Here is a 26,852-nt window from a genome sequence, read left to right on the forward strand (position 1 = left end):
AGCAGAATGGGCCCTGTGTGAATGTCTTGTCTATTTATATATTGGTTTCATTATCATTTCCTGTTTAATGTCTAGGTAAATATTGCTCAATCACAGGACGTCGCTCAGAGCGATGCATGCCCATTCTCTGTTAAAACCATTTCATTACCTAACCTCATTAAAATTATGCAAAAGAATAAGATGTATAACATTTGAACCATTAATTTAATCTGCAATAGAGCGCCTTTCTGAGCACTAAAAATGGCGTAGAGAGGGAAAGAGACATTCTGAGCATGAATGGCGTAGAGCAGGGATTCCCAAACTGGTGCGCGAGCAAGTATTTATTAACAGTATTGGAGAACTAGAAAGGTCGCAATTTTAAAAAATTTCAAAGTGTGGTTGCCGCAGTGGCTTACATATGCCCCTCCCACTGATATTGCCAGCCAATTACAATGTCGCGTCACCCCTGCGATCATGCATAAGTAATTCGGAGGGGATTTAGCCCCCAAAAATCATGTTTTTGCGACAAACGGTTACATTTCTCGCATTTGCGGTGCCCCCTATGGATGAAAATAGAATTGCTTTTGGTACTTGGTTGCTTGAACCACCCGCGACATGTGATTCAAATTTGGGATGGATTGGACATTCCGTTCGTGATTTATGTCATTTTTTGTAAATAAGGCCCCTCCTACTATCTTCGGACGACGATTACGGCCGAACGATACGCACTACCAAAATACTGCAGTTGGTGTTTTAATCGGATGGGTCCGGAGAGCATGTGTGCCGATTTTTGGACAAAATCTGTAGGAGGAGGAGCCAAAAGTGTGTTTTGGAGAAAATTCTAAATGGCGGAAAATCTATCATGACGCAAATGGGCGGGGCCTATATGGGGAGATGCGTCATGACCCAAGGAAGTCAGGGAAAAAAATATTTTTATTTTACGACCTACGGTTCAAGAGTTATAAGCCAAAACGTAAAGTGGGCTGTTATAGCGCCACCATGAGGCCGACCGATAACATAAGTTGATTAATTTTAGTAATTATTATGAACCTACCCTCCAAGTTTTGTAACTATAGTGCTTACAGTCTCTGAGGAAAAAATACTTGAATGTGAGAAAATGCGAAAAATCGCATTTTCCCATTCATGTCAATGGGGAAATTTTATTCACTAATAAATTAATATCAATTAAACTATACAACATTTACAAAAAATACAAGCACATCCTTCCTGATGAAGCCGGTAAATTTGAGATATGGCTCAAGTGCGTACAGTCAAAACTGTGGGAGGAGTAGTGCGTCAAACAAAAGGTTACTCTAGTGGAATAATAATATGCATGAGTAATAAAGTGTTACAATTACAATAGTCTGGTTGCCCTTTAGGGCAACCACACTAATTACAGTACATTTCAAGCACAACTCCATACAAACACTGTTAAACTGTGGACGACACCATGAAGCATTACACTTGTTTACAATAGGGTCCACCCTTTTCAATTCATCAGAACATTTAGAGACGTACAAACATACACTTCTATATAATCAAAAACTGGAAAATCATCATAAAAGGAGTTAAACTGGGAAAACAATGTAAACTGGGAAATAAATGTAAACGGTAAGGGGAAAAAGGTGGGTGGGGGATTCAGATTTTACGGGGGCCAGTTTCGAATTGCAGCCGTCCGTAGGTGCCCTTTTGAGAGCGGTTTTGAAGGAGTCAAGGGATTCACAAGTCTTGATGACTGTTGGTAGGGCATTCCACCTGAAAAGGCTAATGGTGGTGCTATGGTGTTATTTTAAATACAGTATATGAACATTTGCAGGGGACAAGCTGACATATTGAGTCTACGACACTAGTACCTCCTCCTCCATCTTCAGTAGATCCCGTGATCTTTTGTGGCCAGATGCAATTTCCTGGGGTCTAGTAGAACTATAGTAAATAATTAAAAAGAAATCGCCATAACATTTTGTAAAAAAACGAAAGAAAGCAGCAAATGAAAAGAAAATCGACACTCACCTTTTACTTTCTCTAATAACAACCTAAAACATGATTGTTGAAAAAAACTAAAGTTGTCCTTTAAGCCCTATTTTATACTCCCAATGGAGAGGTGTCAACAAACATCACCTCTCTTAACCCTGTGCATTGTACATTTAATACTTTATTTTAAAGAATGTAATCTGTTCTTGTCTTTACTTGTTGCTTTCTTTCTCTATACCCCCTCCCCCCACTCCACACACCTTGAGTCTGTTGGAGGGATCCTCCTCCTGCAGACAGCCCCCCCTCCTGTCTGCTGTAGCTACTGCATGCTTTAACCGCTCTGTGTTCTGTCTAGCTCTCTGAAAGCTCTATTTTTGTCCATGCTAAACCCCTTATCCCTAAACTACTAAGTAGTAGTAAGTAGTATTTGCAGGTCTCTTGTGATTCAACCAATCACAAACAAAAAGTTACGAAACGCATTTCTGGTCACAAACATGTTGCTTACATAAATCTGTCATTGTAACTAACGTTGCATGTCCACCGCATTCACTCACTCACTCACTCACACTCACACACACACACACACACACACACACACACGAATGCACATACAGTTCAAGTCTTTTTTTCTTCCTTTTTTACTGCACGTAACAAGAGGCAAGAGATAGAGAAAAATAGCATCTCTGTGGGTGTTCCGTTGGATCTGGGGAATACAGCTGATATCTATTTAGTTGTTTTAGCTTTACTTGGACCAAAATAAAGTCTAATACAAAGTATGGTGGTATCCATGGTAACTGCAGTGTGTTTGTATCCAGGGGTCTCCGGGTGGCACAGGGTTTTGGGTAAAGTCCCTGCCCACTGTGGAGACTAAAGGCCTATTCATACTAGTCCAGTTTTAGGTGAAGAGCCAGAGGTGACCACCAAAACGGTGGTTAGTAAAAACAGAGAGATGTGTTGTGTGAGCGTGAGTGGTGACCACCACCGCGTGACGTCATGTTGTAGTTTTCTTCCATAAATCCCTAAAGGTCTGGAATATTTAATAAAAGCAAAGGTTAAAGCCTCAATCTGTGACTTCTTCACCTAGTTGGCAGTATGTAGAACACCAGGACAAATATTGCTAAAACATAATTTTACATATTTGTGTTAATTGTTTAGGAAAAAGCCATAGTGTGGAGGACATTTTCAGTCGTGAGATTAATGTTTTGCTTTAATCCATGGAACCATTATCGGGCAGCAGTGACAGGCACTGTATACATGGTAGGGAATTAGCATATTGACGCAATTCTTCAGAGGGAAAAAAATAATGTGTTTGTGTCTAAAACAGGATTTGTGTCTAAAACAATATTTGTGTATCTGTTTATGTTGTGTGTCTTCAGGGTGAAGACAGAACAACAGCCATGTCTCCTACAGGTAAGATTACAACTTCTGACTACAGTCACACCATGTCCTGTTGTTACTTCACTTATTGTTTTATTCTGTATAAAAATAAGCTCTAATCAAGGTTTAAGCTGGTCATTGTTTACAGCTACACAAAAAGTAAAACATTATTTTAGTATGGTTCTTCGGGCATTGCAGCAACATAGTAATAGTTTCAGTTCATCTCTCATTAAAACCCTCTTATTTTCTCCTTCTAGCCAACCAATCCACATCTTACCCTGCCTCTGGGGGTGTGGCCGCTTGCCGGGGAGCCAATCCGAGACCAGAGAGCTATCTGTATCGCCTCACTCAGAAAGAGGACCAAAGGAGAGGTAAGAGGAGTTTTATATCCTACCAGGACCTCTAGTACTGCTGGTTTTATATCCTACCAGGACCTCTAGTACTGATGGTTTTATATCCTACCAGGACCTCTAGTACTGCTGGTTTTATATCCTACCAGGACCTCTAGTACTGATGGTTTTATCTCATACCAGGACCTCTAGTACTGATGGTTTTATATCCTACCAGGACCTCTAGTACTGATGGTATTATCTCATACCAGGACCTCTAGTACTGATGGTATTATATCCTACCAGGACCTCTAGTACTGCTGGTTTTATATCCTACCAGGACCTCTAGTACTGCTGGTTTTATATCCTACCAGGACCTCTAGTACTGATGGTTTTATATCCTACCAGGACCTCTAGTACTGATGGTTTTATATCCTACCAGGACCTCTAGTACTGCTGGTTTTATATCCTACCAGGACCTCTAGTACTGCTGGTGTTATATCCTACCAGGACCTCTAGTACTGCTGGTTTTATCTCTTACCAGGACCTCTAGTACTGCTGGTTTTATCTCTTACCAGGACCTCTAGTACTGATGGTTTTATATCCTACCAGGACCTCTAGTACTGCTGGTTTTATCTCTTACCAGGACCTCTAGTACTGCTGGTTTTATCTCTTACCAGGACCTCTAGTACTGCTGGTTTTGATCTCTTACCAGGACCTCTAGTACTTCTATTACTGCTGGTTTTATATCCTACCAGAACCTCTAGTACTGCTGGTTTTATATCCTACCAGAACCTCTAGTACTGCTGGTTTTATATCCTACCAGAACCTCTAGTACTGCTGGTCTTATATCCTACCAGGACATGTTGAAGAATGTATAAATCACTCATAACTTGCTGTTGCTCTCTTCCAGTAGAGGGCCACCCAGAGGAAACCAGACCTCCTCCACCTGTTCTAGGAGGGGAAGAGGCAGAGCTTGTGGAGGAACTCCGCAAAGTCAGTTGCCTCATTAATATTCCTAAATTAATTAAGGATGAATGAAATGAACATGTGTGTTAACCTCTGTATCTGTGTGTCTTTCTGTCTGTAGAACATTGAGGCGCGTCTCAAGGTGTCGTTGCCCAGTGACTTGGGATCGGCTTTGACGGACGGGGTGGTGCTGTGTCATCTGGCCAATCACGTGAGGCCGCGCTCCGTTCCTAGCATCCACGTTCCCTCCCCCGCTGTGGTGAGTGCAGACACAAGGAACTCTGGGAAATGTAGGAGCCAGGGGGACATGGGCGCGTGTTTCGTCTCAGTAGATATTTGGTCATTAATGAATGCAGACGGCAACACTCCTACATTAAGCAGTTAAATGACTTTACACTTTAGTGACAGAAATGATGTGACTTAACCGGTTACCATACCTGTCGCCCGCAGCCCAAACTGACCATGGCCAAATGTCGACGGAATGTTGAGAACTTCCTGGAAGCCTGTCGAAGGATTGGAGTACCTCAGGTAAGACAGACTGCAGAGAGAGACAGACAGACAGACAGACAGACTGACTGACTGACTCATTCTTTTGGCAACAAAATGCCTGCGGTCCCCGAGGCTAGAGAGACAGACAGGCTGACACACTCAGAGAGACAGACTGACACATTCAGAGAGAGACAGACTGACACATTCAGAGAGAGACAGACTGACACATTCAGAGAGAGACAGACTGACACATTCAGAGAGAGACAGACACACACATGACCTGCTGATCTGGGATTAGATCCTACCAGAGCCTTTTCAGCTGTATTACTGTCTGTCTCTCCTACACTGTCCCTCTCAGCAGTCCTACAGTCTGTCTCTCGTACACTGTCTCCCTCTCAGCTGCCCTGTCTGTCTCTCTGGATAAGAGACAGCTGTTAAATTTCTCTTCTAGAGGTAATATTTGAGTGGTGCAACCACTCCTACATATAGACAGCTATATGTGTCCCTGGGTCCCTCCCTGGCTGGGTCGGTCTGTCTGTCTGTCTGAGCACGAAAATAGGTGGTTTGGTTTGGTTGGTTTTCACAACCAAGTGTCACTGTTGCGCAGCCTAACACACACACACATATTAACAGTACAGTACAGTACAGTACAGTACAGTACAGTACAGTACAGTACAGTACAGTACAGTACAGTACAGTACAGTACAGTGACCATTTCGGAGTTCGGACGCGGGGCGGCTCGCCGGAACCTGGGAGACCCCTGGTGGTCTGGATGTTCCGAGGACCCCCCCGGGGACCCCCACACGGTAACTCTGTCATTTCTCGACCATTTCGGACGTGGGGCGGCTCGCCGGAACCGCGCCAGCACCCTGGGCGCGTTCCTGTGGGTCTGGAACTTCCGGGGACCCCCACACAGAGTTGCACCACTCACTTCACACGAGTGTGAATTTTTTTCACTTCAACTAACATGTCTCCCTCTTCCTCCCTCCATTTTCCCTTCTGTCTGTTGTATCTTTCATCTTTTTTAATTGAACCCGTTTTGTTGAATCTATTTGTTTTTACACACACACACACACACACACACACACACACACACACACACAGGAGCATCTCTGTTCAGTTGATGAGATTGTAGAGAGGAAAGGGGGCGTGGTTTATAGGACAGTCTGTGTTCTACTCTCCTTCGCCCCGCCCTGCATTGGCCCCTCCCATCCCACCCAATTGGCTGGCTTTGCCTTGTTCTACCTGTCAATCATGTCAGTGTTGTGTGTGATCTACTGCCACCTTGCGCCGCCACCAGAGTGAATGGAACATGATAACCACGTGGCCGACCCCAAAACCCCAATAGTCTCTAATATGCACAGCAGCCATATTGGAAAGGATTTGGGCCTTTTCCTTACTTCCTTCACAGTTGGTGTTATCAATGATACTAGGGATGGGAATTATTCATTTATTGATCATTCAAGTTTTGATAACCTTATCGATCGATTAACCGGTTAGTAAACGGTGCTTTTTTATCTGAGAATCTTAATTTATGTCCAACATAAAAATCTACATTTTGCTGATAAACAGAATACAAAAGGGATATTATATTTCTTAATTAAATGTTTATTTGATCATTTGAGATACAGGGCCAGGCAATGGCATCTTTGTATGAGGATTAAAATGAAATGAAACGTGCACTGTGTTGTCTGTCACATCACATGCAAAAGCAGAGACGTTTCTGTGGTTACCAAGGTGTGTGTGGGGGATTTTAACCGGCCCACATGCGCGTCCCTCGGCCACGTGCGCCGCAGACAGCATTACATTCACAGAAACCCGCCTAATGGTGGAACTGCTGAATTTTCGATTAATTGTTAAACGTTAAATTTAATTGACAAATGTCTTAACCCTGATTAATCGATTCACTATTAACGTCCCTAAATGATACTAATGAAGGCTCTGCTCCATTCTGGCTAAACAGAGTCGGGGTGCTGCTGTTGTGCATGTTGGCTCACTGGAAACGCTCTGCTACACCAGTGGGTCTCAGTGTTGGGTCCAGGCCAGGGACCCTCGTCGTTCCAAATGGCCCCTTTACGGGTGTGTAACTCTGAAAGTGCAACCAAATGGACGCTTACAGGTCTAGTGGTCCATTTGTACACACTCTGAGTTACGGGGCGTCCTTGACATTTTAAATGTGTGTGAACCACTGAGCTACAGTAAATGTAACAGAGCCTCCATTAGTACCTTTGGTAAGACCTGTGAAGGAAGTAAGGAAGAGACTGTTGTGCATAGAGCCTATTAATTAGTTAAGCACAAGTACCGCACAAGTTAGCACCATCTAAATCCCTTTCAATCCAGCATGAATGACATCAATGACCAAAAAGGCTTTCTCCTCCTGTTTCCCTTTGCCTTAAAGTCTGACTTGTGCAAAAATGAACCTGCTAATTGATCGGTGATCAGTAATCAGCAGCTGCATGCTACTGCTTGGACACACCAGACACCAGCTGCTGTCATCCGTTTGGAAGTAGAGTAGAGAGCCCAGTAGTGACAAACTATTGTGTTGGAAATAAAATGAGATTAAAGTAAGTAGGCTTTGGAACCAACGGTTAACGGGGCCATGTGGCCCATAGGCCAGGAGGCGGCTTGATGCTACAAATACCGGGCTCTCTCTTTTCCCGGTGTTTCGCCCAGGTGGGCGTGTTTTTTAGGTTAGGTTTAGGCATAGTTTCTGGGAGGTTAGGGTTAGGCATAGTGTTTGAAAGGTTAAGGTTAGGTTTTCAGGTTAGGAGTGGGTTTAGGCATATAACCGTGCCCACCTGGGCCTAAACACCAAAGAAAGAGGGAGTCCCCAACACGTTTATGCTGTGGACATGACACTAGTATGTCGCAGGGACTTAACCCCCATCCAACCCTTGATGCTGAGTGCCAAGCAGGGAGGCATTGTGTACCAATTTGATATGACTATAATTGGGGGTCAGGTCAAGCCCGAATGGCGTAAACCCCTTAAAGTTTTCCTACAGATTCCGCAAATTTTTCGCAGTTTGGGCAGTTCTGTGCTGTCGTTTTCCATGGAATTTGGCAACATGGTAGAGGATTGTGGGAAACGGTCAAGAAACTGAAGCTCACAGTCATTCGTCAAAGGAATCTCCCTATGAGTCAATTATATGATTTGCTCAATCCACATTTTGACGACGTCAAGAAAGCGACGTCAAAGAATTTCGTAGCCTGGTTAACCCCTCCCCGTTGAAATCACATTTCCATTCATGCGAGTGGAGTCTTGACCATCCATGCTAATGCATGGTTGGCTGCGGGAGTACAGCGTTGACAGACAACCCCTTTAGCCAAGCAGCGTAACAAAATAATTAACGTCATCTCCAGTCTCCAACCAGCTATTTAAAGCGATAATTTGTTAATGGAGTGGTCTTATTTCTCTCAAGTTCTCTCTATGGCTCATTGTGCATATTGCATATAGGTGTTTTCTTTATTGCTTTCATAGCTTGACCCGTCTTTATCGCTGCTTGCAGCTATATTTCTAGTTGAATTTCCATTTGTACACAAGATTTCAAAATCAAATTTTAACAATTTGAGTGACCCCATCACCTTTCCCCTAGCCACCACCCTTATCTCAATTAGCACACAGGATAGCTCATAAACTAACGGGCAGACTGCAAGGTAAACCCTATTGACTTTGGAGACCTTGCACCACCCTTAGGCCAAAATGTACTCGTTATTTTACAAAAGCCTCTAACATGGTCGCCATATGACTCATCGGGGGCTTACAGTCAGGATATTTTCATGTAACACTATCATGCGACAAATGGGACACACAGTACTGTTCATAATCAGTCCTTTTAATTCTCTTGATTTCATCTTTATTTGATGTTGTTCATTAGTAATTTATTTTCTGTTGCCATCATGGCGATTATCATTTTTTTTAGTCCACCCATTGACATGACCCTCCTTTCTGTTCATCCCCCCTCGTTTGTCTTTCTTTCTGTTTGTCTGTCTGTCTGTCTGTCTATCTATCTGTGTGTGTCTGTGTGCGTAGACTCAGTTGTGTCTTCCTGTGTGTATTCTGGAGGAGCGAGGGCTCCCCCAGGTGGCGGGAACGGTGCGCGCTCTGCTGGAGCTGGCCCCACCCAAACACGCCACCACCAGCGTCTCCGCGGCAACCACCCCCCTCGCCTTGTAGACCCGCCCACCACACTACGGGACGTTGCCTGACAACAACACCTATCAACCGACCGATGTCCCAGAAAGACAAAATGACACGAAAAATCTTGTCTCCTCGAGTCCTCCATCGCATCGTCAGGAAGTGATCAAACGTTTCCAACTGCTTTTTTTTAACTTTTTTCTTCTTACGAAAGAACATTTTATGATGTCAAATAGACCACAGACAGACAGTAACTTCCTCTTTTTCTCTGTCCACTGGGTTTTTATTTTATTTTGTACAGAAGCGTATTGCTGGGCACGAAAAGAAGAAATCATCAGTATCACGTTATAATATGAAACGTGTATTGTTATAACAAGATGCTTTTCATGCTATACAAATAAAACCGCCTTGCCATGTGACATGTCTGGATATAGAGAAGGTGCGTGTCCTCTGAAAGCTTTTTGAGCAGTGGGTCCTCCGCTGCCGAAAGACACGATTAAAAACTAACCACCCAAGAGTGGGAAACAGCGTTGATTTGTTTTTAAGATGTTGCACGCACTTCCGTGGCCTGCCGTATTTCTTTTTTTGCTGCTGTCAACATTTTACCATCATCAGGGCACCTCACTGAGTGATTGAAATGTTGACAGCGATACAAGTACAGCAGAGATTTTGCAGCGTTTCCAGTATCATCTCGCTATAATGTGAAACATTTCACGCTATAACGGAGTAACCTAGTAGTAACTTAAGGCAAAACATTTTGTTATAACTTGGTAACTTATGTTTTTATGTGAGGGAACTTCTATTGTTTTAATGTTAAAACATGATAACTTGTGCTATATTATTTTAATGTGATAACTTATATTATCTTAATGAAATTGTTTTAACAATATAAACCTTATCACATTATACCATTTCACTTATTAATGAAATTACTTATAGTTATAATGAAACAAAGGTTATAACAAGCCATAATAATAATACAAAAAGCATCTTGTTATAATAAACTATTAAAACTTAACCCATTAGGACATTCTTCTACAAATGCCATCTAAATCACTTTTGTATTTGGCTGCGGACCCCCATCTGAAACCGTTTTGTGCCCAGGGACCCCCAGAAGAGAAACATTTAGTAAAAAAAGAAAGCCTTTCAAGATTTTTCTAAAATGTTCAAAGATAGCAGATATACAAGCTTGCATTGCGGCACAAAGTGAGTGTAAATTTGCTATTTTTGAGAACCACTTTTTCACGTTACAACATGATACTGATCTTATTGTTTCGTTCTTCGGTGGCAGCAATACGCTTTGGTAATTTTGCACCATATTAATATGCTATAGTTTATTATTATTATTATTTTCATTGTTGTCAGGTGATTTGTGTGTGGCGTCACCAGCTGGTGGACTGCTACAGTCATAACCCATCAAAGCAGTTTGAAGAGAAAAAAAGAATCATGTTTCCATCATCGTATCGGTAACTAGTTGTGTAAGTGTCAGTCAGTTGAGGGGGGAAACCTTGTGTATTCCTGTGACACTTCACCCCTTTTGCAACCAGATCTTATTTTAATGATGTTTGGGAGACAAACACTTTCCTGGGGTTTTTATGTGGGTAATATGTGTTTTTTAGATATTTCAGTCTTTCAAAGTGTCCATGGACTCCATGATGTCATGGGCACTGGGCTCACTTACTTCCTGGACTACATGTTGTCTCAGTAAGACAGCCCTCCCCCTATCCACAAGGAGGAGCAGTGGACCAAAGCATTATGGGAATTGTAGTCCAGGAAGGAAGTGAGCCCAGTGACACTTTGAAATACTGAAATATCTAAAAACACATATTACCCACATAAAAACCACAGGAAAGTGTTTCTTGTCTCCCAAACATCATTAAAATAAGAACTGGTTGCAAAAGGGGTAAAGTGGCCCTTAATGGACATGGAATACTGCAGACAGTACACGCTAAAGCACCATTTATGTTCCGTTGCACCTCTACCGCCGTGCAACAGAACATAAATTAGTGTTAACCACTTAAACGGCATTAACCACTTAACCCATTAAGACCTAAGACCAGATTCTATAAAATCCTGACATTTTTCTGGAAAACGTATATGTACTTTTCATACTTTTTCATGTCAAGGACCCCCAGAATTATCTGTATTTGACCACGGACCCCCATCTGAAAATATGTTGTTCCAGGAACCCCCCCAGAAGCAAATATTTGAGTTAAAAATGTTCGCTGGGGGCCTGGACGGTTAGCTCAACCGTCTGGGCACCCCCATCTCTCTCCCCATTTCCTGTCGGTCTACTTTCAACCTCTCAATAAAGGCAGAAAAAGCAACAAAATATATATCTTTAAAAAAAAAAGTTAGCTGGGAAAGAATATATTCAAATATTTGCACACATCACAATAGCAGATCTACAAGCTCATAGTGCGGCACTCTGCCATGCTATGAGCTTGTAGATCTGCTATTTTTACAGATAAAGTTTAAAATAATGGTGGTTAAAAGCTATAAGGTGATTATATACACATTAGACACAGATGCGTCGTCAGGTCTTAATGGATTAAGCGCCATATGGTCGACCGGAGTACTGCAGAGCTCTATTCTAGTGTCTCTATTTCTGTTATTGTGGGGAAAGTTTTCGCTGAAAGCAGATCGACAAAGCTCTCAACGCTTTGCGAGATTTGTCGATCTGCTATTTCCCCACAATACGGATAGTGGGGTTTAAGTGCTTAATACTGCAGTACACACAGTATTGATCCTGTTACTGTCCTGCTCTGTCATTTCCGGCCAGATAAAACGGTTAGCCGTATCCATGCAGCTTAATATATAAAACTACGGTCACTTTCTGTCTGAAGTTCCATAATCTCTCAAAAAACAGATTCCTAGCTGCGCTACTGAATCTGTCGGCAGGGGCATTCAGAATGGTATGTACGTTGGGGATTAGTGGAATGAAAACGTAAGCGCCCCACCGGAAGAGGAGGGCTGAGGGCCGACCTAAAAGGCCATCCTCCATTGGCCGGCGCCCCCAGAGGCAAATTCAAATGGAAACAAACAAGCAGAGGACGCGGTTTATTTTCTTTCAGCGGTGCACACCGCTCCAATAACTGGCTTCGTGTCCCTATGTGTCTACAGTATGTGCCTATGTATGTCCGTTTGGGGTATGAACAGCTGCCGGCGTTACGACTGGGTGACCTAAAGTGGCACTGTTCTTCAGCCTATAGGCCCATTCACACAGCACTATAACTATAACAATAAAAGTGTAACTAACAAAACTGTATAGTACAGTACAGTAACTATCACAAAAGTTTGTTTTATTTAAAAAAAAATCCAATGCATGGTTCCCAGATTGGAATTTCCAAAACTCGCTAACTAAATAAGTGCCATTATCAACTTCATAGTGTTTAAACGGTTTGTTTTACAAATAATGTTGCCCAAAACATTTGGGACCCCCGGCTGTTTTCATCTTGTCGCCAATCTTTGGTCAGAACTATGCCTTGGAATGGAAATGATGGAGAAAGGTCATGTTACATGTGCAGTATATGAATACTACTATGCAGTAGACTGTATGGACACTGTGTTGTATACTAAGTAGTATGAAGTGAATACTGCATTTCTATAGCACCTTTTTCCAAAGCGCATTACAATGTGCAATTTGTGCATTACATTAGATACATACTATGTAATTACCAGTATGGTTACTATGTAGTATGCAGTATAGATAGTGTGTTGTTTCATAAATGAACGCCATACTTGATCGCACTACAGCATCACACACAAGTAGCAAATCCACAAGCTCAAAACACAGCACGAAGCGACGTGTTTTGAGCTTGTCGATCTGCTACTTTTTTTTCATTTGAACCCTGAAGATTAACAATTTTTTGGACATGCGGTTTCCACCTGACAGATGATATGCAGCAAGGATAAATGCAGAAACCATACTGCATACTACGTGGTATTCAGTATGGATATTACATCGTAGTATCCACATTCCACTCCCATTATGAGTGCACCAGTCCGACTTTACGTAGCCACAGTGCCACATCCTAGTTTTTCGTCTGTCTTGTTTGTTTCAACTCGTGTTGTTGGTGTGTACATGTTAACTGTAAATATATAAATATATATATGACGCTGTTATTTCCTGTTTGTTGCCATGACGACAAGGCAAGGTCTCCCATGGCGACGCAGACAGACGCTGTCCCTATTCGCTGGTCAAAGGACAAGAAGATAACACTTTTTCTTTTTTTTAAGTAAGATTTCAAGATGAACATAATTTGTGGCTGGCTTAGGGTGGAAGATTGTTCAAACCCTGGTTTGGTGACCGAGGTTCCCCCACGTGTTCTAATGACGACCCCTAGCAATGACGGGTTAGCCCCTCTTGTTGTGGCCTAATAGCCGTGGCTAAGCTGACCATGGGACGCTTTGAATGACATGTTTTTCCTCCTATCGCTGGGCTCCTCCCCAGCATGGCTGTTTCACGGTCCGTTGCACGCCGGGAATGTGACAAATATACCATCCGAAAACGCGCGCCTCATTCAAATCATAAGTTGGGTGCTTTTTAGTCACAGCGAAAAGTTGACCTTGTTTAAAAGGAAGTTGCTTTATCGGCGCGTTTCTATAATTGGCGTTCTGTGTGGGTACTCATGACACAAACCGCAGATTAAATAAAATAAATTAATGGCACTACATGAACATTCCCGGTTTGTAAGGACCTTAAAACGCCTTGCAATAGTTTCTTTTTTTTTTTCTTTTTTCATATGTAAGCAAAAACAAGCCATGTATTTTCCAGATGTCTGATACTTTTATCATTGAAGTTACTGTTTGGAGTTTGAAACAAGAGATTTGTAAATGTTTTTATTTTTTATTTTATTATTATTATTATTGGTGATCTACAGACATGTTGCCCCACCCCCCTAAAGTTGTGATAAAACATGTGACCAGAGGTTCCTAACAACCACGGTTACTGACTGAATTCCACATGGTCCAGTGCTGGCCCCTCTGCCGGGCTCCCTCTTTGTCAAGGAGACTTATTTTTTTTATTTTCACCCTTGGTTTTTATGTCATAAAGGCAAGACAGAACATTCCGTATGTTTACAGAGATGCATTTAATAGACTGACTGACAGAACTATCCCGCTCCAGACCTGCCTGCTTACAGCAACACAATGCCCTTTTTACATTTTTAAACTTTGTATTTTCACTATTTCTTGCTGAGAATTGTCCCTGAAAAAAACACAAATAAAAACATTGAACATGTCTGGATTGAATATTTGGTGCATTGAATAAAAGTTCTAATTTGAGTCACTGATGTGAATACGTTTCATACTTTAGTGTGTGTGTGTGTTGTGTGTTTGTTTTGACATTTCCCACTATTCTAGGGAACATTAGCTGATCTACAAGCTCACTGCCACGTGCTGCTTCGAGGCATTGTGAGCTTGTAGATCGGCTATTTTCAGCAAAGAGGTTTGATGTAGATGGGGAAAAGGCTGACCAAATGCAGGGCTAATACTTAATAAAATATTGAGGGTTTAACTGGTTAAATGTCTAAAAATCCATTCATGGATTAACGTTACTAACATGAATCCAACATATTAATAGAAAAGATAATGTGTAAACAAACAAAACATAAATGTACAGTGATTATAGTGCTGTCAAACAAGTCTATGAAATCTATGAAAATGTTATTTTGCAGCAGAATTTTATACAATATGTAGTGGGGTGGGGTGGGGGGTGGTCCCTGCTTCATCGCTCTCTCTCTCTCAGCTAAGGGGTCCTTGAAGACCCCTGCTCTAGATTCGATCTGTGGTAAGTCTAAACAGAGAAACCATTTGGAATGAGGATTAAAGGGTTTACTGTAGAATAGATCAACATATGGACAAGAAGTTAAAACCTTTGGATTGATTGATTGATTGATTTTATTTGGTGATAAAAGAAAGAGCAATATAGCACTTCAAAGTGCAACAGTAAGGAGAGCCACAGTTGATGAAGAAGTAGAGCAGACAAGGAAGAGTTCTGGTTCCAGGCGACAGAGATACGTTTCATTTCTTCTTCTTCTTTTCTTTTCTCTTGGTCTCTTTGGCTTTCTTCCCCTTTTTAAAGGGTCCCAAACAGCGTCTGACCAGAGTTCCTCTCCACCACGCCTGCACCTGAGACAACATGGAGTCATACAGGACGGTATCAGTGGTGGGTTAAAGTACTTAAATTATTTTACTTAAGTAAAAGTATCAATACCGCAATATAGAAATACTCCGTCAAGTTCAAAAGTTCAAAATGTACTTGAGTGAAAGTACAAAAGTATTGTCCTCAAAATGTACTTAAAGTACCAAAGGTAAAAGTACTCATTGTGCAGAATGTCCCATTTCAAGTTTTCAAATGTATAAGATTCTCTAGAAAATAGCTTATCTACAAGCTCACAATGAGTCACACCGTGACTCCAAAAAGTACAGTACTTATTATGTAAATGTACTTAGTTACTTTCCTCCACTGGGACATATTTGTCTGTCTGTCTGTCTGTCCTACAAAGACAAAAACACAGATTAAAACTCCACAGCCAATGGGAAGACTAGCCGTGGACGATGGATCAGATGAGGAACACTGCTGTTTCTTTCCTCCAAAAATCTATTTGCCATTTTTACAAAACATGTTAATATCTGTATTTCTTTTCCGGTTATTATGGGATCTATCTTTCTTTTCAAAATCTTTTTATTTCCGTTTTATAACAGTCACAGGTTCATAGTCACAGGTTCATATATAGAAAAAATAAAATATCAGATTTAGTATCAGTGACTGAGGTAAATAAACGTAGCCTACTGTATGAATCAAAGAGATCGTGGGCAGACATAATGAAAAGACTTATTGTGCAAAACATGCCCCTTCAAGAAAAAAGAAAAACATTTTCTCCCCTTCAAGTCCCAATTTAGTATAATTATGGGATCTATCTGAGTGGTTACCATGGTAGCAGCGCTCCTCTCCATGTTGTCCTTCCCCAGCTGTCTGCGGAGGTTTTCCTTCAACACCCTGTCATCCAACACCAACTCTTCACTATCCCTGTACTGACAGGTCAAAGGTCAAATCATTATTATTATTATTATTAATCATCCAAAACCAACTCTTCACTCTCTGTAGTACTGTCAAATCATAATCATTATTATTATTATTATTAATAATTCTCCTTCACACTCTTTGTACTGAGTGGTCAAATCATAATCATCTAGGCAAAATACTGTCAGTTAAAGAGGGGATTACGATGTCCCGATTACGTTTTTGTGCTCCTGATCCGATTCCGATCATTTGATTTTGAATCCGATACCGATTTTTCCCGATCCGAGATTTATATTTTATAGAACACGTTTATGCCATATCACAATAGTACAATATCCGATTCACAGACAATTTCCAGTCTAATATCATAATATGGATATAATATTGATACTAGGGATGTCACAATCACGTTTTTTGGCTCCCGATCTGATTCCGACGTGATTGGCCCCGATTTCCGATCACCCGATCTGATCGGGACAACCTTAGAGGTTACCCAAAAGGTGCGTGCGTGCGTGCGTGCGTGCGTGCGTGCGTGCGTGCGTGCGTGTGTGAGAGCGTGCGTGCGTGTGTGCGTGCGTGCGTGCGTGTTCTTACCTTGCTAGACAATAGTTGTAGTATAGTGACATTGCTGCTCTTGCTGTGTTTCAAGGTGCTTGCTTCCTGTTGTTTGCGTTCCATGTCCTGGTTATATTTCTCCATCCACCACTCATCCTGCTCCGATAGTGTCTGCAGAAACAACAACCCAATAATAATAACAATGTGATATCAGCGTTATTATGACAATAACCCAATAATCTAACTATATGCGCCACATCTCACGTGTGTGTGTGTCTGTGTGTGTGTGTGCGTGTGTGTACGGTGTGTGTCTGTGTGTGCACGTAACTCGAGAACCGTTTGCCCCACCGACTTCAAATTCGACATACACGTTCCACACCACAACAGAGCCCGGCCTGGTCAGCTCTGGTCAGGCTCTGCCAGTGGACCTAATGAGCCCAAGTCCCTTCACCTGTGCAATTTCCAGCCTCTGCCTCAGCCAATTGATTGCCATGGCAACCCCACACCTGCCATTTGATTACTTAACCAGTCCACTTTTCACAGTCAGTTTGCACAGTCAGGCACAGGCAGACAGACTACTGAGATCTCCATGTGGGACAGAGACAGTTAAAATGGGTGCTATGACAACGGGTATTGCATACTACAGAGATCTCCATATACAGTATGGCCACAAAAGGGACACAGACGGATAGTTAAAATGGGTGACAAGTTGACAACGGGTATTATTAGGTTCCCAAGTTGCATCGTTCCCAAGTAGGGACAGGTCTAGTAATAACAATGTGATATCAGCGTTATTAATTATGTCATTATAATGAATCCTTACCATCAGGTGGTCCTTCAGAAAGCTATTCATGTGCTGATGAACTCTTCTCTCCTCCTCCAATCTGTCATTTAACAGCTTGACAGACAGACAGACAGACAGACAGACAGACAGACAGACAGACAGCAAAACTAATCTGAGTAAATCAGATTTAACCAATGAAAAACAGATATTTTGCGACACATTGACAGCTTATAGATTGGCTATTTTCAGTAATAGCCGTTGTATATGGTTAAAGACAAGTGGTTAAATTGATTTTGATGCTATACCATCCCCCCCACCCCCGCGGACCTCTGCGGGTCCCTGCACCCCACTGTGAGAAACCACTGGTGTGGACACACCTGTATGTGTTGCTGCAGTGTGCTCTCGTTGTGGTTGTTGTGTTTGTGCGTCTGGTAGACCAGTTGTTTGCAGCTGCTCTTCACATACTTCTTCTCCAGCGATGTTTTCACCTTCAGCTCTTGCAGCTGGTCTTTTAAATGAGCCGTCAACTCATCACGACTCTGCAACAACACCAACATCCCAATGGAAATGTGTTTTCGGTGTCTGGATATGTTTTTAATTGTATGCATAGTGTGTAGCAGAGGGATACCTGTAGCTCCATGTTCTTCTGTGTGTGAAGGTCTGTCAGGTGTTTCTGCAGAGATCTGATCCTTCTACAACTCTCCTCCTCTCTAAACCATTGGTAAAAAAAAAAGAGCAAATGGAGGATTCATATTGCATCTGTATCACGCACACAACGCACGCACACACACACACACACACACACACACACACACACCACACACACCACACACACACACACACACACACACACACACACACACACACACACACACACACACACACACACACACACACACACACACACACACTCTCTGTTGGAGGGATCCTCCTCCTGCAGACAGCCCCCCCTCCTGTCTGCTGCAGCTACTGCATGCTTTAACCGCTCTGTGTTCTGTCTGGCTCTCTGAGAGCTCTATTTTTGTCCATGCTAAACCCTTTTATCCCTAAACTCCTTCTACTTTTTTTTTACTATTTTGAAAAACATTTTTGAATAGTTAAAATTGCCAATCTACACGTTTTCAACATTTATATCAGCAGTTTCTTCCAGCGGTGAACATTCAACATTTTACTATGTAACTAATCATTAACATGGTGAATCGCATATATATATATATATATATATATATATATATATATATATATCATTTTTTTTAAGGTTTTTTTTGTGGCTTTCGCCTTTATTTTATATTTTTTTTATAGAGACAGACAGTAGGCTGACAGGAAATGGGGGAGAGAGATGGGGGAGTGACATGCAGTAAAGGCCGTCAGGATCGGGAGTCGAGCCCGCGGCACACTGCCAGGCCCGGGCTACTGGCCAAGGCGCCTGGACCGCTGAGCCACGGCCCAGGCCAGTGAATCACATCTTGATGACATCATCAAGATGTGATTCACCATGTTAATGATTTTTTTCAGACCTCCAGTTCTAGGAAACACAGCATGGGGGGACTTTAATTTTTTTATTTTTTTCACTATGGTATATTAATGAGCAAGTAAAATGTTGAAAATGAGTGGTATTCCCCTTTAAGTGTCTTGCTCAAGGAAACCTCTGCACTAAGCCAGGGGAAGCCAGGGATTGAACCGGGAACCTTCTGATTCCCGTGCTGCCGCTCTACCGTCTCTACACTCTCCACAACAGCAACACAACCGGTCCACTCATTTTACAGCACTACCAGTCCAGTAATGTCCATACCCTATTTTTGTATGCCATATTTGATTAATTGAATGAATACTTTTGTCCATAATGGAAGTCCCCAGGACTTTTTTGTGTTATTCTTTTAGCTTTAATGTCTTACTGTGCCATGTGCTGTAACTGCTGTTTACATTTCTGACTAATAAAATATTCAATCAATCAATCAATCCAGCACCAGCACAACATGTCAGTATAGAGTACAGTGCCAGTACGGCATAGTACCAATATAATATACCAGGTACACCTAATACCAGTAAAGTATGTCACCTGTTGATGACATCACAGAGTTGGGACTTCCTGTCGTTCTCCTCCTCCACAGACTCCAACAGACTAACAAACGTCTGATTGGCTCTCAGCTCCGCCAACAGCCTATCAATCACCGTAGACACAAAAAGCCTGCAGAGGAAAGGAGAAAGTGAACAGGATTACAGTCAGCTTAGGCAATTGGCACTGGGGGAGAAAAATGGTTTACAAAAATCGTGGGATAAAAAACAGTGTTTGAGCTGATGAAGAGCCTTGGCTCGAGTGTCCGGGGTTATTCTTTTTCTTACAGTATGTCACTTTCTAACCCAGCACCTCAACCAAGTGATGTGCGTTACGTATTCTAATAGTTTTTGTACATAGGTTGCTAATGCCACTGTATGTTTCTGTCTGTCTGTATTTTCTTCATTAGTTCAGACTGTATACGTGTCTGTCTGTCTGTCTGTCTGTCTGTCTGTCTGTCTGTATTTTATTCAGTAGTTCTACTGTCATCATCATCATCATCAGCCTCCATAAATCTGAGCTTTAGTGGGATGGTCCTTCCATGAAAGGTTCTGGACACGCATGAGGAGTCTTGTGTATGTTCCATCAAGACGATCCAGAAACTCCTTATTCATTGTCCATGTTTCGGCACCATAAAGAAGGATACTTTCCACACAGGCTTTGAACAGGTTGATCTTGGTAGCTCTTGAGATGTCTGTTCTACTGTATGTGTCTGTCTGTCTGTCTGTCTGTATTTTCTTCAGTAGTTCTACTGTATGTGTCTGTCTGTCTGTCTACCTGTCTGTCTGTATTTTCTTCAGTAGTTCTACTGTATGTGTCTGTCTGTCTGTATTGTCTTCAGTAGTTCTACTGTATGTGTCTGTCTGTCTACCTGTCTGTCTGTATTTTCTTCAGTAGTTCTACTGTATGTGTCTGTCTGTCTACCTGTCTGTCTGTATTTTCTTCAGTAGTTCTGAATCTTTAGTTCTGTTCAGATGATGGCTTTTGTCTGGCCCCGCCCCCTGGCTCTGACGGGTGTGTCTCTGCTGGCCCAGCATCCCACTGCTGTCTGCCAGCACCTAACGTACACACACACACACACGCACGCACGCACGCACGCACGCACGCACGCACGCACGCACGCACGCACGCACGCACGCACGCACGCACGCACATGTCGCACATAATAATAATATTATAATAATAATAACCAGTAAGACGCCTGAGGGGCGAGAAGCAACCTCGCCCTACAGGGCGAGTCTTGTAAGAGAGTGATTCTCAAACATTTTCATGTCAAGGATCCCCAAATTGATATTTGTCCGAAGACCCACATTTGAAAGGATTTTGCTCCAGGGACCCACATAAGAGAAGATCTGTGTTAAACATGTTAAACATTATTCAAACAAATTTTGCTAAAATAGCCCAAAGCATAAAATCTGGGTGAAGTGAAGTAGTTAAACAGATTTGAGAAGTTGAGAAGTACTGAGGGTTGGAGAGAGTCACCACAGAGTGTCCTCTGGCACATAGGATGTTCCCCAACACGTCCAGCTGGTCTGCAGTGTCTTCTAGGACAGCACACACCCCGAGTACCTCCTCTACACACAACATCCTGACTGGCACGTGCACGCACGCGCGCGCGCACACACACACACACACACACACACACACACACACACACACACACACACACACACACACACACACACACACACAAAATGAAAAAATAAATACATAGAACTGTAAGAGCTGCTCAAAATGTTACTTGTGCAATGTGCTGTATACATTGCACAAGATTGATAGATTGATATTGGTATTGCATGACTTCTGTCTTCTTGCAGTTTACAATCGCCATTACTGTTTAAAAGATACCACACAGGAGGTTTATCACACCCGTCATTCTACTTAAATTGTAGGCTACTTCTCTTATCAATATTTATCTTTATTTTAACATTATGTCACACCAACATTGTGCTGCTTCTTGTATCGTTTGTGTAACGAAGACTCTCACTTCTATTCATATCAGGAGGAGGGAGAGTTGGTCATTGGACAGTCTCCATATGGGTAATGGGGATATTCGACTAGGACGTCGGGCTATGACATATCCGACTAGCACGTTGGGTTATATGACATATGACACGTCTAGTATGACAATTCCTATATTTGGTCCGGGTTGACCTAATGCTGATATCAGATCGATGTGGTAGAACCCATATATGGATCTTATTGGCTCAGTCATCCTGACAAAGCATAATCGGATAATATATAATAGAGGTCTGCTCAAGGCAGAAGGCGAAGCATCTTGGTTTAAGTTCTAGTTGGACACCACTGCGGCGGGTTCTAACTTCTAACCTAAGCAACAGTTTGTGAGTGACAAATAAACCCCTCTTGATTTTTGATAATCTGAATTAAATGTAGGCTACATTTCACAACAAATTTAAATTTGTAAAATCTCTGGTATTTATGTTGGTAATGAAAGAAAGAAAGAAAGAAAGAAAGAAAGAAAGAAAGAAAGACTCGGAGAACATAATGTACATCTATGAAGGGAAAATACTATTAAATAAATAAATAATCATTATTACTCACGTTTTGGGTGGAACACACGTTTGTCTTTTATTATTTTAAGAATAAACCATTACTGGGTGACAAAATGCAGTATGCACATGAACTTCTCTTCTACTGTCTGACTGTTTATATTGGTCACCGTGGCAACTAAATCTAGATCGGGCGTGGTTGTACTTCGTAGTACGACGGTGGTATCGCGTGTAGATCTACAAGCCCACAACACACTGCGGTGCTACGCGGTGTGGGCTTGTAGATCAGCGCCGTGATTGGTCATTCAGTTGCCCGACAACACTATGGACAACACCGACAAACTAAGTTTTAATAACATACACATCAAATTATAAAATAGTTGACTCAATGAATGAAGGTAATTATTCTTTACATTTTAAATGCATATAAAACTGCACACGCACTAAACGTGTTAAATCATGTCTGCACGATTACTTTTCACCACGAATATTATATTTGTAATCAAGTCAACCGTTGTATTTTCATTACCCAGTATATTCCAGTATATTCCGCTAAATGTGAAATAATGTGAATATGTACAAGAATAAGAATAATACACGTTTTCTACATGTTGTGCTATCAGGCATCTCATCGGCCACCCCACGTCACCAATAATTTCCCAGCGGCCCTCACGCACTTCCTTTTCCTCCATTTTTCATTCACAGTGCAGGTATGAGATGAAAACACCACGTTAAAATATAACTTTTAATCATTGTATACGTTATTAATCTGATCGATTCACATCCCCGCTCATCTAATCACATCTTACGTATGAAATACAGCTGGTTTTATTGATGGATTTATAAAGATGGGAGTGATATGAGCTGGATGGAGCTAACCGCTAACTGACTCACGCATAGCAGTACAGCGTTTTTCAACCCCCTGCGACTGTTACAAATACAAATAACAGTAACAACATAACGAACAACATAACGAACCCACTATGTTAACTTTCCTGTGGAAACTGACTTTACATTGACTTCACATTGCTTGCCAAATAGCCGGTAGCAGCTAACTAAGTAACGGAGGATCATGCATAGCTAGCCAATGTTTACACCGTCGAACATGAAGTTTACACATTTTAAACAATTTTCTTTATAACTTTGTTTTATAATATGCATTCCGTCTGTTTAGCTGAGTTACTTTTAACGGTTCACGTGAACATCCTATATGACCTATCTGCTGTAGCAGCCATGATGAATGATGCTAACTAATTCATCTTCTGCACTTCTGTCTTAATTGATATGTTTGACAAAATGTATGCATAAATCTCTGCGTGCATATTGAAATATAATAAAGCTCAAGAGCTTACTTATTGTAGTCCTTTAGTTCGTGGTGATAGAACTGAATCGGGTGTATTAAATAACTACATGGGCTGAAGTCAACCTGGGCTGGCAATTTATGATACAGGCTCGTCTTGCATTAAGTAAGTTGTGTTTGTCTTTTAGGTTTCACACCTGGAGAAGACTCAAAATGCCAGGAAGGTAAGATCTACAAACTCTTGACACATGCTGTGACTGTCTTGTGAGCTTGTAAATCAGCTGTTCTCACTATGTTTGAAATGGGTTATGTTCAAGTCCGTTTTGACACACATTACTAGTTTGCATGGTAAACTTTGTCCTGATCAGAGATGTTTGAGTTAAGCAATATTACACGAGGGTGTTGTTTACCATCATTAATGCACGCCTGTGATGCAGGGTGAGTTCCGAAAGGCAGCGCAGACATGCATTAATGACATTAAATAACACCCTTGAGTGTAATTGCAATTATACAAGTTATGCTTAAAACTCAGATATACGCTAAACATCTTTTCTTTTTTTTTTTAAATGATGGATGTAGCCGCTGTCCTAATATGGTTGTTTAAAGCATAGCTAGAAAGCTGTTTATAGTTTAGACAATCAGATTGCTTTCCCCAAAACTATCTGTTGTATAGTTGTTTGAATTGAATGGTGTCTCTCTTGTCAGACTGTGGTCGAAGGCCATCTTTGCCGGCTATAAGCGAGGTCTGAGGAACCAGCGTGAACACACAGCTCTGCTGAAGGTGGAGGGCGTCTACTCCAGAGATGAGGTAGACTTCTACCTGGGCAAACGTTGTGCCTACGTCTACAAGGCAAAGAAGTGAGTTTCACTCAATGACTCCCATACATGTATCTGTATGCTGAAGTTCTACCTCTGAAGTGTTGATTGACAGTTGTTTGGTTGAAATGCAGGGTCTAAATGAGGCTGTCAAACAAATGTTAGTTAATCGCCAACTGGGAAAATTGTAACTATTCTGAACTCACTAATTTGAGTTTGGTTGGCAACACGATGGCCTCGCTATTACATGCTGTGAAACATTGAAGGTTACCGTTAACTTTCTATGGCTTGGTTCCTTTTTGTCAAATTTGTGGTGTGCAGGCATGATTTTGAACCTTTCCTTTTTGTTTAATTACATTAAAGTTTGTCCTTGAACATACTTTTATACCATGCACACTGCATGAGCTTGTGAGAGAGAGATTGACATATTAATGTCTTATGCATGTTGCAAATGAGCATCCTCTTTGTGCGATGGGATGATTCAGACTGCTAAAACTTTACAAAATGTTTTTTTGTTCTAATTGCAAATCTTTGATCTGAATGGGGATTAATACACTGAGGTGTCTGCCAGTGTGCAAGCAACAACACTGACTGTCGATGCTGGCACTTTGGCACACCTAAATCTAACACATACATTAATCATTTTATTAGCATTTTACCCTTCTGTTTTTCACATGTGCACAGGAAAACGAATTACAAAATCAGGTTTCAAGCTCCAATGTTGGTTTTAAGTGAATCACCCACAAATTCTGAGGAACCAACTGATTATTGGTTCAATTTTTTTAATTTTTATTCCCCTCTTTGACTACCTTTTGTAAGGGCCGATTCATACTCCTATTTTATCGCTGTTTCGGCGCTGTAGTGCCGAAATGATTTCGGCTCGTCAGAAATTTTCAGTAGCACCGAAGAGCCGACTTTAGGACGGTACCTGCCCCCCCGAACCTCAAATGACGTGACATTGTAGGCTCTACAGTGCCGAACCGACTTTTATTCGGCTCTAAAATAGGAGTATGAATCGGCCCTAAGGCACTAAACAACTTAACGTTTTAGTTGAAACAAAGACAAACATTCACAAATGTAAATGGCACATCTTTTACATGCTAAATTACTATTAGATTTGGAAATAATTCTGTCGATTTGGATTCGACCCCCAACATCATCTTGACTCATTGTATATGTACATTTTCTTGGATTTACTGTAGTGAAACCAAAGTAACTAAAGTTTATTTTGTTATATTGTTTTATTACAGAAACACAGTGACTCCTGGTGGCAAACCAAACAAGACCAGGGTTATCTGGGGTAAGGTGACTCGCGCCCATGGAAACAGTGGAATGGTCCGCGCCAAATTCACCAGCAACCTCCCAGCCAAGGCCATGGGACACCGAATCAGAGTGGTAATTAAAACGAATTACCTTTGACTAGTTGGAGGCCTTTATACTTCCGTTACCTAGTACCACATGTTGTCCACAGCAATAGACTGGGCGCGTTCGGAAATAGCGCACTGAGCCCACTGCGCAATGCAAACTAATAGGCGAGTGGTATTTCCAGAAGGTGGCATAAACATTCCCTGTTCCAGCACACAAGCTCAGCAGTAGATTTGAACCGCAAATACTCAACACCTTCATAATGTTTCTGGTTCAAATCTGCTGCTGAGCTAATCAAATTAAGCGATGCCACCTGAGAACTACACTTATGCACAGAGACCATTGGATTGTTGTTAACTTGAACAACCTGCTGTCCAAGGCCATTGGACACCAGGGACGAGTGGTAATTATATCTAGCAATACTACTGTTAGCCACTTAACTTTTTGTTATTGTGAGCCTTGATTTTTGAAAAACGTTTAAGTAGTTTACCTGAACAGTGGTTCATCCTCATGTGTGTTTTGTGACAACCACACAAACCTTTTACAGGTGGTCAGTGTCATAAATGCCAATTCAAGATTATTATTTTTTGGCCACATATTGTTCATTATAGAATATTCTTGAGACATGAAGGGTGGCTTTTGCTTTTGTCTTCAGATACTGTACCCCTCCCGAATCTGAGCATCTGTTGGTTGTGACATTGTGTTTTCGTTTTTGTGTCTTTCAGATGCTGTACCCCTCCCGAATCTGAGTGTCTGTTGGTTGTACAGAATAAATAAAAACACAAAAACCAGATGTGACTGGCTCTGTCATCATTGGGGTTTACATTTTAGTGCCATGTGTATGTATTTGTTTATTACTTTTTTATAATAGTAGTTTAACAGGTTTTATTGCTGTCTGGAGGTCAGTCCAGGCAGTCCATGGACCCCACTTTAGGAACCACTGGTCTTGTGGACTGGCTGGTGAAATGTAAGAGTGTATAGAGGAGAGAACTGAAACACCACTGCTCCAGCAGTCCATTAATCCTCAGTGATCAAAACTTATAATATCTTATCCGAGTGTGTGTGTGATCTGATTTAATAATTCCCAGGGTGATAAATTCATTTTTCCCTTTTTTTTAAAACTTTTGAATATGCCCTTACTTACTGTATGTGTGGTTGGACAGTTGGATTATGATAAATGAGAGGAAACA

At 41.6% G+C, this 26,852-nt stretch overlaps 3 protein-coding genes across 7 annotated transcripts in view; 2 read left to right on the plus strand and 1 right to left on the minus strand.

The window, feature by feature from the left end:
* lrch3 (leucine-rich repeats and calponin homology (CH) domain containing 3) overlaps window positions 1-9,766 on the plus strand; it is a 36,826-nt gene extending 27,060 nt beyond the window's left edge. For both annotated transcript variants that reach the window (XM_079513610.1, XM_079513611.1), the window contains 6 exons: window positions 3,327-3,360; window positions 3,585-3,698; window positions 4,570-4,652; window positions 4,747-4,884; window positions 5,076-5,153; window positions 9,145-9,766. In XM_079513610.1, coding sequence (XP_079369736.1) covers window positions 3,327-3,360; window positions 3,585-3,698; window positions 4,570-4,652; window positions 4,747-4,884; window positions 5,076-5,153; window positions 9,145-9,288 — 591 coding nt within the window. In that variant the 3' untranslated portion in view covers window positions 9,289-9,766. The remainder of the gene's footprint in view (window positions 1-3,326; window positions 3,361-3,584; window positions 3,699-4,569; window positions 4,653-4,746; window positions 4,885-5,075; window positions 5,154-9,144) is intronic.
* A 5,489-nt stretch (window positions 9,767-15,255) lies between these two features.
* drc9 (dynein regulatory complex subunit 9) lies at window positions 15,256-23,637 on the minus strand. 3 transcript variants are annotated; one of them, XM_079514003.1, is made up of 10 exons: window positions 23,534-23,637; window positions 21,154-21,259; window positions 20,596-20,729; window positions 19,675-19,803; window positions 18,244-18,325; window positions 17,993-18,154; window positions 17,655-17,729; window positions 16,871-17,002; window positions 16,186-16,287; window positions 15,256-15,381 (listed from the first exon to the last, which is right to left on the minus strand). In XM_079514003.1, exons 2-10 carry the CDS (start codon window positions 21,256-21,258, stop codon window positions 15,274-15,276), a joined length of 1,029 nt encoding a protein of 342 aa, XP_079370129.1. In that variant the 5' UTR covers window position 21,259; window positions 23,534-23,637; the 3' UTR covers window positions 15,256-15,273. The 3 variants fall into 3 exon arrangements, with proteins under 3 accessions (XP_079370129.1, XP_079370130.1, XP_079370128.1); XM_079514004.1 differs by having other exon boundaries at window positions 21,154-21,263; XM_079514002.1 differs by lacking the exon at window positions 23,534-23,637 and adding an exon at window positions 22,711-22,886 and having other exon boundaries at window positions 21,154-21,263.
* On the plus strand, window positions 22,805-26,453 carry rpl35a (ribosomal protein L35a). 2 transcript variants are annotated; one of them, XM_079514008.1, is made up of 5 exons: window positions 22,805-22,891; window positions 23,670-23,705; window positions 24,187-24,339; window positions 25,548-25,692; window positions 26,388-26,453. In XM_079514008.1, the coding sequence occupies exons 2-5, from the start codon at window positions 23,695-23,697 to the stop codon at window positions 26,409-26,411; spliced, it is 333 nt and encodes a 110-aa protein (XP_079370134.1). In that variant the 5' UTR covers window positions 22,805-22,891; window positions 23,670-23,694; the 3' UTR covers window positions 26,412-26,453. The 2 variants fall into 2 exon arrangements, with proteins under 2 accessions (XP_079370134.1, XP_079370135.1); XM_079514009.1 differs by lacking the exon at window positions 22,805-22,891 and adding an exon at window positions 22,967-22,990.
* Window positions 26,454-26,852: the final 399 nt, after the last annotated feature.

This window comes from Electrona antarctica (genome assembly GCF_951216825.1).
Source record: "Electrona antarctica genome assembly, chromosome: 11".
In the NCBI taxonomy this organism is placed as follows: Eukaryota; Metazoa; Chordata; class Actinopteri; order Myctophiformes; family Myctophidae; genus Electrona; species Electrona antarctica.